At 28.8% G+C, this 11,698-nt stretch overlaps 5 protein-coding genes across 6 annotated transcripts; 3 read left to right on the forward strand and 2 right to left on the reverse strand.

Annotated features, from left to right (window-relative positions):
* Positions 1-122: 122 nt before the first annotated feature.
* Spf30 (Splicing factor 30) lies at positions 123-2,163 on the forward strand. The gene is given in 6 exon segments (XM_015318205.2): positions 123-303; positions 430-653; positions 739-888; positions 1,616-1,674; positions 1,677-1,765; positions 1,837-2,163. Coding segments are annotated over 6 exon segments (705 nt in total). The 5' UTR covers positions 123-264; the 3' UTR covers positions 1,981-2,163.
* Positions 2,164-2,406: 243 nt separating this feature from the next.
* Positions 2,407-5,358, reverse strand: LOC107064977 (lariat debranching enzyme). The gene is made up of 6 exons (XM_015318206.2): positions 5,220-5,358; positions 4,732-5,072; positions 4,371-4,662; positions 4,195-4,295; positions 3,341-4,083; positions 2,407-3,241 (listed from the first exon to the last, which is right to left on the reverse strand). The coding sequence occupies exons 2-6, from the start codon at positions 4,926-4,928 to the stop codon at positions 3,159-3,161; spliced, it is 1,416 nt and encodes a 471-aa protein (XP_015173692.1). The 5' UTR covers positions 4,929-5,072; positions 5,220-5,358; the 3' UTR covers positions 2,407-3,158.
* Positions 5,359-5,523: 165 nt separating this feature from the next.
* Positions 5,524-8,292, forward strand: mRpL46 (mitochondrial ribosomal protein L46). 2 transcript variants are annotated; one of them, XM_089169887.1, is made up of 6 exons: positions 5,524-5,659; positions 7,041-7,109; positions 7,183-7,554; positions 7,621-7,763; positions 7,851-8,119; positions 8,250-8,292. In XM_089169887.1, exons 2-6 carry the CDS (start codon positions 7,061-7,063, stop codon positions 8,275-8,277), a joined length of 861 nt encoding a protein of 286 aa, XP_089026013.1. In that variant the 5' UTR covers positions 5,524-5,659; positions 7,041-7,060; the 3' UTR covers positions 8,278-8,292. The 2 variants fall into 2 exon arrangements, with proteins under 2 accessions (XP_089026013.1, XP_089026012.1); XM_089169886.1 differs by lacking the exon at positions 5,524-5,659 and adding an exon at positions 6,066-6,195.
* A 57-nt stretch (positions 8,293-8,349) lies between these two features.
* Positions 8,350-9,562, forward strand: Prosbeta6 (proteasome beta6 subunit). Its single transcript, XM_015318209.2, has 4 exons — positions 8,350-8,542; positions 8,738-8,927; positions 8,999-9,235; positions 9,311-9,562. Exons 1-4 carry the CDS (start codon positions 8,442-8,444, stop codon positions 9,494-9,496), a joined length of 714 nt encoding a protein of 237 aa, XP_015173695.1. The 5' UTR covers positions 8,350-8,441; the 3' UTR covers positions 9,497-9,562.
* Positions 9,563-9,836: 274 nt separating this feature from the next.
* On the reverse strand, positions 9,837-11,628 carry mbf1 (multiprotein bridging factor 1). The gene is made up of 4 exons (XM_015318210.2): positions 11,391-11,628; positions 10,980-11,031; positions 10,585-10,745; positions 9,837-10,245 (listed from the first exon to the last, which is right to left on the reverse strand). The coding sequence occupies exons 1-4, from the start codon at positions 11,463-11,465 to the stop codon at positions 10,090-10,092; spliced, it is 444 nt and encodes a 147-aa protein (XP_015173696.1). The 5' UTR covers positions 11,466-11,628; the 3' UTR covers positions 9,837-10,089.
* Positions 11,629-11,698: the final 70 nt, after the last annotated feature.

Below are 11,698 nucleotides of genomic sequence, written 5' to 3' on the forward strand. Positions count from 1 at the left end.
ATCAACATTCAATTTGATTTACGTATTAGTCAATATTAAGTTTGACTTACGTAGTTCATTGGTATGTATTTCGTAGTACATAATATATAAGCGAACGTCATTTTGAACGACGAATACGCCATCTTACGAGATTTAGGTTAATTATTGGGGAACTATTGTGTTTTATCGTAATTAATGTTTAAGAGTTCATAATAGAAAATCGCGAACAGAAACAACAATAATTATTATTTTATATCTTGGATAATTTATTATTTCATTCCAATCATGGATGATTTACAGAATTACAAATTACAACTTCAACAGGTAATAACTTTATGAATATTTTCTTAACCTTACTAACATTATGTTATCAACATTGAATTTTTGATATATTTTTCATTATTTTTACATTTTAACAGATATTGTTTATTATTTATTCGTATATTTTAGGTTGAGGCTGCTCTTACGACAGATCCAACCAATGAAGAACTTTTAAAATTAAAAATCGATCTCGAAGAAGTAATAGAACTAACGCATGATTTAATTAAATCTCAACAACAGGAAAAAAGGCAAGCCAATGGCATGGATGCTAAAGATCCTATTTTGCTTGCAGTGTTGGCTAATAAATGGAAGGTTGGTGATCAGTGCATGGCTCCATGGAGCGAAGATGGCAAGTAAGTTCTTAACAAACTACTTATTAATTATAGTATGTATTATTCTCAAATTATTAGATAATAAACTTCAGTATTTTATTTGTAGGTATTACGAGGCAACTATAGATGTTATAAGCGAAGATGGAGTTGTAAACGTTACGTTTAATGAATACAAAAATACTGATGTTACCATGCTCAGTCAACTCAAATCGATAGCTAAAAGGCCAGCATCTGATTGGGCAGATCAAAAATCAAAGTAAATTATATACAAAATTTATTAATCCTTTGCACTATAACAACACATGAGATTTGTAATATGCTTCATAATCCTAACATGAGAAATAAATGTTCAAACATAAGCATAAAATATAATGTACAGCTCAATGCGTTAAATCATAGTGCAAGGGGTTAAAATTTTTATATTAATATCAACCTATCAATTCATATTTTTACACTTATATTAATAAGCATTATTTAATATCAGTGGAACATGAAGGGATAATTTGTTAAATTATTTAACTATTACTAATTCATTATTCTTTTCTTCGTATTCAAATCCCATTGGTCCACAATAATAATTCTACCATATGATGTGCTTCCACCTGAAACCCCATTATCATTCATTTGATCCCTTGGTTTCCTGTTATCTGTGTACTTCTGTGGATTCCAGGAAAAGGTAAACAGATACCATAGACTATTTCTACAAGAAATTTATTTTTTATTTTATTTATAATCCATAATAAAATCTAAGTATTGTTACAGATGTATTAAGAACAGCAGTTGCAAACATGGAATCACATATGTAGTATTATAAGTACTTTTTAATAATCTTTTTTTTAATCTAAACATTTTACAGATTATTGTATGTACTTTTTATTATTCGTACTATTAATTGACTAAGATATTAAATATGAAAACTTATATTAATATACATAACATTATGGGGTTGTATTGCGTTAAATGATGAATTAATTACTTTACAGAAAAATGCAAGCGGCTGCTATTGCAGGAGCTGATCCAAATAAACAAAGAGAATATCTTAAGAAAAAAAACAAAGAAAGCTACAACGATTCAAGGAACTTGAGGAGGAACGCGAGATGGAGAAAAATAAATGGTTAGCTTTTACAAATAAGGTAAGCAATAAAAAACAATATTACTTTTTATAAATATACAATTACTTAATTAACATTTCATTTATTTTTAGTCTTCGAAGAAGGGTGTAATAAAAAAGAGCATATTTGCGACACCAGAGAATGTTAACGGTAGAGTAGGTATCGGCACATGTGGCGTAAGTGGTCGAGAAATGACTAAGTTTAGTAATGGTGAAAAATGGAGGAGAGGAGCGTGAATATTAATGTAAATAAGGAAAAATATAACACATTCTGTGAGATAGAATTTTGAACCATTGTTAAATTTGATGAAATTCAGTTTCTATGAACACTGAGATTGTATGTTGTATCGTTTTGTGAGAGTGATCGATAGGCACAGAAAAAAAATAAAATAACCAATAATAATATCAGAGTGTGCACAGGTATGTAAAAGTTCAATGAATGAAAACTTTTACTCTAATAAATTCTTACATTATTTTGTATTTTTTATCTTATACTATCGAAGAAGAATGACTGTCACGAATAAGTGTTTCTAGATTTAATATCCTTTGTAAGTATAATTTGTTTATAATTAATTAATGATTCAAATAAATGTATATTTTGACGTCATGCTATTGAATCGTCTTGGATAGTGTGTAGTGATTTTTTAAATAATTTTTAAGTAATCGTTTTAATTAATGTTTATTCGTCAAGATTAACAACCAAGTTAGAGTGAAACAGAACTACTGAAGACTTTTGTCTATTTACATAAGTGCTACGAATCAATTTATCCTGATATTTTAAATAATTATTTAATAGATCAACATTTTGACTCTTTGAAACAATTAGTTCTATATATTTAACCCTTTGCACTTGAGGACTTTAGAGCAGAGCCTTCAAGTTTCAAAACAAATGTGAAATGACTCTGCTCCTGAATCATTTCAATTTTAATACAAATAATTTCCTATTAATAACATTAATAACTGTATAATTTGAGTTAAAATAAACTTTTCAGTGCAAAAAGTTAAATTATTATTGTATAATCTATAATCATTTCTTTTTTAATATTATACATTTATTTAATCTAAATATATATAAAACATTATGTAATATACAGTGCAATGTATTGTAATGTAATGTAATGTAATGTAATTTGATTAATTTGTAAATCATGGAAATATAATAGAAATATTATCTATAATATATATACACTTATCAATCAATTAATTGATTTTTACTAATCAAGATAAAATATCAATTGCTTTATACATATATTTTCATGATATATATTTCTATATATCTTAAAGAGATATACTCTACAAAAAAATATGTAATTATATACATATGAAAATTTGGAATAAGTCAAATTTGCTATGTAAGATTTTACGTCAATGAACTTCTTCCTGTCTTTTTGAGAAAAAAAAAGTTTTGCTCACATTTAAAGAGTATTAGAATACATAGAATGATTTCTTCTTTTAAACTTTTTACATTTTGGTTCTAACTGTGTAATGGTATTATTACCTGTAAGATAAACAAAAAATAGAATAATGAAATTATAATCAAAATTTATAATTTTTTTTATTTTAATAACATTTATACATTATTATTTAATATACTTACTATCAGATTCTATATTTTCTACTTGTAATACATTGCTATAATGTATATTGACCATTTCTATAGTATTATTTGCGCTATCCTCGCATACACTGTCTTCTTCGTACGTGATGCAGAAATCACTAGTTTCTAATGTACTTTCTAACGCTGATTCCATTGATGTGTCATTAAGTTTTGTTTCTTTTGCATTTAGTATAATTTTCAATAATACTGAAGGATCATCTATGCCCAAGGTATTACAAAATTCAGTAGTTTGATTATTTATTATCAATTTAGGTGTTTCATTTTGACAGTTCCTTAAATTTGGATCATAAGGTTCAACAGTTCGTACAAAATTATTTGGTACTTTTAAATCATAATTAAATTTCTTTAATACATGCTCTTTTTCTTTAGCAGTTGGTGTGAACGTCCATCTGCCTATGCCGTTTTGTCCAGGCATGTAATGTATTCCATTCTTAACGCTGAGTAAATGATTTGTTAAAAATAGAATAGTTAACCACTCTAAATCATAGCTTAGAGTTAATGGTAAATTAGGATTATGATCTAACTCTAAAATTTGAAGAAACTTTCTTTTTCGTAAACACTTATCCAATGCTAAAAATTTCGTTTTTCTATTTCCATCTTTTTCAGGAATAAGAGCTGCAAATTTACAATGTAAATGCGCAGAAAACCAATATGATGGATAATGATATTGTAATAGTTCCATGTTCGCTGGATTACCAAGGGCATTATTTTCAATATCAGTCCTAGAATATAATATTTGATATACTATATGTTGCTTTTAAATATTTAAATTTATATCACACACACACATAAACACACACACACACACACACAATGTAAGAAAAGATAAAAACCTAAAATATGGTTTGCTCCTTAATAACTTTTCTTCGTCTCCGTACCTAGTTACTCCTTTCGGCCAATCGTGAGATAAAAAGATATCAACTTTACCAGAGATCTGTTAAAAAAAAATTGCTTGTAAATAATGTATATATAATTAACAATTGTTAATGAATACAATGTTTGCAGTTACCTGTTTTAGTCGAAATATTTCTATATTTCTAATGTGATAAACACTGCGTATTGTGCTTTTAGTGTAAGGTGGTTTCTCGTGACGTCCTTGCATCCAATCATGACTTTTATAAATACCAGAAATTCCAGCAATCCTAATACCACCTATTGTTATAACATTAGCATAACCAAGATAATAAATATTAGGAGCAACCCATCCACCATACGGTAATTCTTGAAGATAATTTGATGCTTCGTGATTACCACCAATAAAAATAGTTAATACTGGAGCAACCTTTTCTCCTGAGTAATATCTATAAGATATTTATATCATTAATTCATTAATTATTAAGAAATTGTAGCTTCTTACCGTTAATACTTACTTGTAAAAAGTACACATGTCTTTATATTTATCAGGTACCGCCATACATTTTAGATCACATAAGTTTCTTGTCGATTGAAAATCTCCGCAGCATATCAATAAATCTATTTTTTCCCCGTTAGCTTTTTCAATCTTCTGTAGGCTATTGTAAATAAGTTCTAATTCGCCATGGGCACACCCTTCTATTGCGATTCTCATGTTGTAATTCAAAATAATTGATTACAAAAGGAAATTGATTTTAATTATTTTTGATATAATAAATTAATAATAATGTTATGGTTTTTTATTTTCTAATTCTTGGTTATAATAGTATAATACCTATTATAAAATGTAGAATTAAATCTGAAATCAAAATATAATAAATGAAAACAATTCAATTTGTGTAGTATATTGTATAAAATTAATAAAGCAAAATAACAATATTGTCTTCATAATTAATTTGTTATATAAAATAACGAATATATTAATATTACACATTTAATTACTTACATATTTAATTTAAATATAAAAATAAATCGATGAGAAAACGAGTGAATGGAGAAAACTTCATAACGTACTACACCGATTCACAACAAAACAGCACGCCGATTAAGATGAGCAGGTCACGTGACCAGTGATTCCAAGCTTTAGTTCGTCTGATCGACACAGGGGCGTAAAATTATCGTACGCACAGGAAAAATTTTGAATTTGTTGAATTTGTCGGATTAGATTTTCAAAATCAGGAAAAAGAGTACAAGTTCCAACTTTTTCAAAAAAACTTTTATTTTTTTTTTTTTTTTAGTCTTCAAGTTGAAACAAACTGCCGTAGGTACGGCGTACGTCAGGGAAGGAGATCAGATCGTACAGTGGTGGTTCTTTCTTCTCGAGATATCTAATTAAAATCACAAGTTGAACCCGTTAACCGTTGAACTTTCCCCTTTTGTTCAAAGGTCATCAAGTTTTTTTAATTTCCAAATAGGACAGTGATAATTATCGTAAAATCGAAAATTATCGTACAAGATGAACGTGACGCGACGATAATTATCGTACGAATGGGATTGCTCAGTGATCCCAGAGACTTTAGTTCGTTTGATGGACACAGGGGCGCAAAATTATCGTACGCGGCAGAAAATTATCGTACGCCCCGGGAAAATTTGAAATCCGACAATTTCTCGGACAGAATTTTGAAAAAGTCCAAAGAAGTGTCCAAGTCCCAACTTTTTCAAGTTGATGACCTTTTGAAAACGGGAGATCGTGCTGGGAGTGGCGGTGAGATGGTAGTGGGAGTAAGGGTTGGGGTGGGGGTGCACCTTTCGAAAATTTGACTAAAAAAAAAAAAAAAAAAAAGGTCATCAAGTTCCCGAAATTCCAAATGGATCGTACGCCACGAATTTTGGATCGTACAGGACCTCTAATTATCGTACGCGTACGATAATTATCGTACGAATGGGATCGCTGGGATTGCTGCAGTGCTGTCAGATCGTGGGTAAATCTTACCCTCTCCCTGTGCCACTGGGATTGCACACAATGAAAGTTTTCCATGTCCGTGTGTTTGGGATGTCGAGGAAAGCCGAGTGTAACCGAAGTTGGCGGTTGGCCACGAAGTGGCACACTATGAAAGCGACTCGTGTCCATGTGTGTCACCTTAGGGACCCTATAGGAGGGACGCGCCATGTACATTGCTGGGGGACAGGAACTCGTGTAATCACGTGTTGCGCGCGAAATATTCAAACATTGAAATAATTATGAAATAATGAATTGCATCAAATACAGAAAAAAAGAACTATATTTAATGATAATTAAAAATTTATATTAAAATAGAATAGGTTACACGAAAAAATTATTATAAATTCAAGCAGTCCCCCAAAATTTTCAGTCAATGGCATATGAGCTGAATATGAATGGCGCATCACTCCTACAGGATCCCTACGAAACCCTGGCTGGATTTAGTATTTGCGGCAATAAACTTTCAATAATAATGCCAATTAATAATAATAATAATAATAATAATAATAATAATAATAATAATAATAATAGTAAAAATAATAATAATAACAAAAATTTTAACGTCTTGTAACTGAAGGAAAGCGTAGATAACTAAACTTTTTAATGCCTCAGCCTCTAGTATCATCTAGTTTTAAGAAGTCAACTTGATGGCCATATTTTTGGCTGTTCAATTTATTATTATATTTATTTAATTCCGAATTAAGCATAGCATACTTATCGAAAAATATAATTACAAAAGATTAAATTAAAAACCTAACATAAAAAGTGTATCATATTTATTTTACTTAGACACGTTTAATTAAATTTAAATTTAATATCTTTTAGGTTATATTAAAAGAAAAAAAATGTTCAAGCAGGCTTTCAAAGCATCATTGAAAGTTGATGTTTCATTAAGTAAATAAAATTATATATTAATAATATTCTATTTTAAAATAATATATTGTAATAGAATTAATTTTTTTTACAGGTATTTTAAGAGAAGTTAAGAATACAATTCCTGTCTTTCAGTGGCATTGCAAAAGATTAATAAACACAACTAAAAATAATAAATCCAAATGGGATTTGTTAACCGCTGTATGTCTTGAACGTCATCCAATTATAACAAAACCCATGAATGAATTAGAATCAAATTATTATAATTTATTAAAAAGAATAGAATATGAAAATAGCATGAAATCAGATTTCGAGCTCCAAATAGAAAAAGAAAAACTCGAGAAAGAGCAGCCATTGGATGTTAAAGCTGAAGATGTGGATGTTGTTTCTTTACAAACAATGCAAGAATTTGAAGATACGTGGCAAGAAGAATTAAAAAACTTTCAATTCGCACCTAAAGTTACAGGTATATGAATTCAGTAATAATTCAATAAATTAATTTATTATATTTTTAATACATTTTTCATTTCAGAATATGATAAATCTAATGACAAGACTAGTCTCCAGCAGAAGTTGGACAGAACGTTGGTTTTACTCGTAGAACAGAATATCAATGGTGATGCATCCTGGGTTCCACCTCAGGGTATTAGAAAAGAAGGTGAAACGATGAGACAGGTAAGCATTATTTTATTATTATTTTTATTATATATAAATATATTTAATAAAACTATAATATAAAGAAAATTTTTTACAATGTTAAAGGCAGCGGAGAGAGTATTGCAAGAATTTTGTGGTACAGAATTGAGGGTTAAATTTTATGGAAATGCACCTATAGGTTTCCATAAATATAAATATTTAGAACCGAATAAAGAAAGCGGCAAGTATGGTGCTAAAGTATTTTATTATTTAGCTCGATATGTAAATGGATCTGTTGCAAACGATTTGAAATATCAGTGGTTAGATAAGGCAGAATTAAAGAAGACTGTCCCTCCGAAATTTTATCAACATATATCTAATTTTTTAATATTTGAGTAAGCAATATTATTTGTTGGCATATTAAAATAAATGATTTATTGTAAGATTGAATTATTTTTTAACCCAGTTGAGAATTATTTATATCATAATTGACAGTTTTCATTGGTATGTTTAACACTTGGTTAGGTTGTATTCGCCGCATGTGAATGGCTGATACGAAACTCCTACTACCAATAGTAAATGAGCACATTTTGACGCAACGATTATCGATATCATTGAGTGTGCGACAGTAAGAATTCAGTTCAATTGAAAGTGTATTGTCATCCACAGTCGGTGTTTAAGTCTTTTTAATATTTTAATATTTCTTTCTTTAAAAATATGGCTCTTTATTCTCCGAATGGAATGTCACGAGGTTTGCCTGATTATGAAAGAGAAGGAATTAAACAACTAAATTTCAGCCCCTACGCTGATAATGGAGGGTAAAATATAAATCTAACCTAATATTGTTTAGTCAATAATTTTCAAAATTCAAATATAAATGTAATTTATTTAATATTAATTCGTTTGGATATAACATCCATAAATAGATTAAAATTTATTTAATATTGTTTGTATATACTTATAGTAAGTACAATGTTTCATAATAATTAAGTATTGAACACTAATTTTTATAGGAGTGTCGTAGCTCTTGCTGGTGAAGATTTTTGTATAATTGCTGCAGATAATCGACTTAGTACAGGATACTCTATTTGTACTAGGGAACAGGAAAAATTGTTTTCCTTGTCGGATACAACTGTCTTAGGTTGTTCTGGTTGTTGGTGTGACACATTAAGTTTGACTAGATTGCTAGCTGCTCGTATGCAGGTAATTTAAGATTATAATATGTAAAAATATTAATTTAGCACAGAACTATTTACTAAAATTATTTTTAAAAGATGTACGAGCATGAACATCAAAAAAAGATGACAACACCAGCTGTAGCTCAAATGCTTTCAGCTATGCTCTACTATAAAAGATTTTTTCCTTATTACGTGAGCAACGTACTTGCTGGATTAGATGAGAATGGTAAAGGATGCGTTTACAGCTATGATCCTATAGGACATTGCGAAAAGTCAATGTACAGAGCTGGAGGATCTGCTGGTGCACTTTTACAACCACTTCTTGATAATCAGGTATATTATGAAGGTTGAAACAAAATTAAAAAGATATCTTTTTTAATATTTATATTTATTTGATGTGATTCTCAGATTGGATATAAAAATCAAGAAGGTGTTACACCAGAATTACTTACACAAGAAAAAGCATTATTAGTATTGAAAGATGTTTTTATATCTGCTGCAGAAAGAGATATTTACACTGGTGATGGGATAAGCATAAAAATTATTACTAAAGATGGTATAACCAGCGATAGCTTCCCATTGAGAAAGGATTAAAATATTGAATATGATACATGAATTATTTAATTATGGTGATATATAAATAAAGTTTTTGCTTTCATACATACCTCAATTTTTTGTATATAATCATAATTACAAATATTAATATGCAGTTATACATAAAGAGAAAAGTTTAGTATTATTTTACTACATGTATACGTGTAAAATATCTAATGGTTAATTATTTCATATACAGCTTTAATGCTAGTCGAATGATTGATTACTATTCGGAATTCTATCATAAATTAATAACTTTATTTGATCATTGATTTATAATGTTATTTAATTAACATGTAATGCAATTAGTAATTTATAATTTAAATAGATTTAATAAATGTTTTATATAAAGGTAACTGAATAAACTTTATTGAATTTGTAATTATGATATTCTAATATATATATATATACTCGTATATCACTTGTTTTATTTTACAGAGCAAAGAGACAAACAGTAGCATTTAATATCAAAATAATCAAAGGAAAGAAAGATAGGTAATTTTAATGACTTTTTTTCTACCGTCTTTCTTAGAAGTATTTTTGCTGGAGCAATATATAAGGATAGAAAGTAAAGATTCCAACTCCCCCGAGATTCACTTCTTCGTCCCGGGGGCTATTAACGGTTTCCCACGATCCTTTCCCCTCAATTTTATGCCAAGCACTCGTTCTATTTTACCAATAACCATTTGGTTGGGGATTCCACGACCGGCCTCATAATCATTTATTACTTGCGCCTTTTCATTAACTTTCTACAAACAAAGAATACGTCGACGAGTCACTTAGTACAAATATTAATATAATAGCTGATTTTTTTCAAGTTATAATCACAAGACATCATAAATGATTACCGTTTAGAAGTAATTAGCTAATTTTTGTTTTCTAATAATTAGCTAATTAAATCAAACCCACCATAACATGACGACTTACTTCAACGTTTTAACATCATCATACTTTATAATTACTTGAAATTTCTTGTGTTTATAATAGTATTATTTTTTTTATGATGCACATAGAAACCAATCTTTAATAGAAACTTTAGAATATATTTTGCAGATATAAACAAATATATCTGAGCTACACAGTATTACCGTAGCAAGATCTTTCTGCGACAATCCTTTACCCTGTCGACCTTGCTGTATAAGCTTTCCCAAATCAAGAGGAATTTTATCATGCTTAAGTTCTTCAGTTTCACGATCTAATTTAGCAGTATTTTTTGTGGTAACGTGTTGTTTATTTGCACCACCACCCCCTGACAAAAAATAAATCAAAGAACATTTAAAACAATGGATTTTTTTTACAAACAATACAAGAATAATATTATTCTTTTAAATGTCATAAAATTGTTGAATTTGTTTAATTGATAAATGAATGATATTAGTATGTTTTAAATGTCTAAATTGATCAGAATATTTGATTTGATTTTCATTCATCTTTTTTTAAAGGCTCGAAGATATTTTGGGGATCTTGGAAAAAAAGAACTTACATTTTGCCTGTGTTTCAACAGCAAAACCTTGACGTCGCGCTGCATTCACTGCCTGTAAATACAACTTCTTTTACATAATTATTCTTGATAAGAAGAAAAAAAGATGTTAAATTAGGCTCGACGCAGTTATTGGTACAGATAAGATTAGGTCAAACGTAGAAGTTTTTATTTCTAATTATTTTCTTTCCCTTGATAACTACTTTTGTTTATCTGTCGTTCTTAATTAAAAAAAAAATTAAACTTTTTCAATTGTTTTAATGTGGTACTACTTGGCTAGATTGATATTAAAAGATGAGATTTGAAAAATCCCCATTAATCTTTCCTAGACAATTATTTTTAAATAAACAGCAATAAAAATCGAATGTAATATATTTCTGATATATTCTACACAGTACAGGTTTAATACAATACCTGTTCTGATTTTAATGTTGATGCTTTAGGTGCACGTTTTCGTAAAGTAATCGGTGCTGTATCCCAGTCAGACATACTGACAATATAATTTTATTTATTTAATGCGATATAAAATGTGCCTTTATTTAATCTATCACGCAATCCTCAAGTAGATCTATGTCTTTTCCAGTAACTTCTTTTCTAACGTTCACAAAGTTACCATTATTAAGTCGAATTTTATACCCCACGGATGATTCTATCAATGCTCGAAATGCGTTCCAGAAGTTACAATAATTGTCGCGGAAGTATGATTTTGCGTAATCTTTACA

This window comes from Polistes dominula, unplaced genomic scaffold (assembly GCF_049000335.1).
Source record: "Polistes dominula isolate Pdom_NZ unplaced genomic scaffold, Pdom_raw_medaka contig_49, whole genome shotgun sequence".
In the NCBI taxonomy this organism is placed as follows: Eukaryota; Metazoa; Arthropoda; class Insecta; order Hymenoptera; family Vespidae; genus Polistes; species Polistes dominula.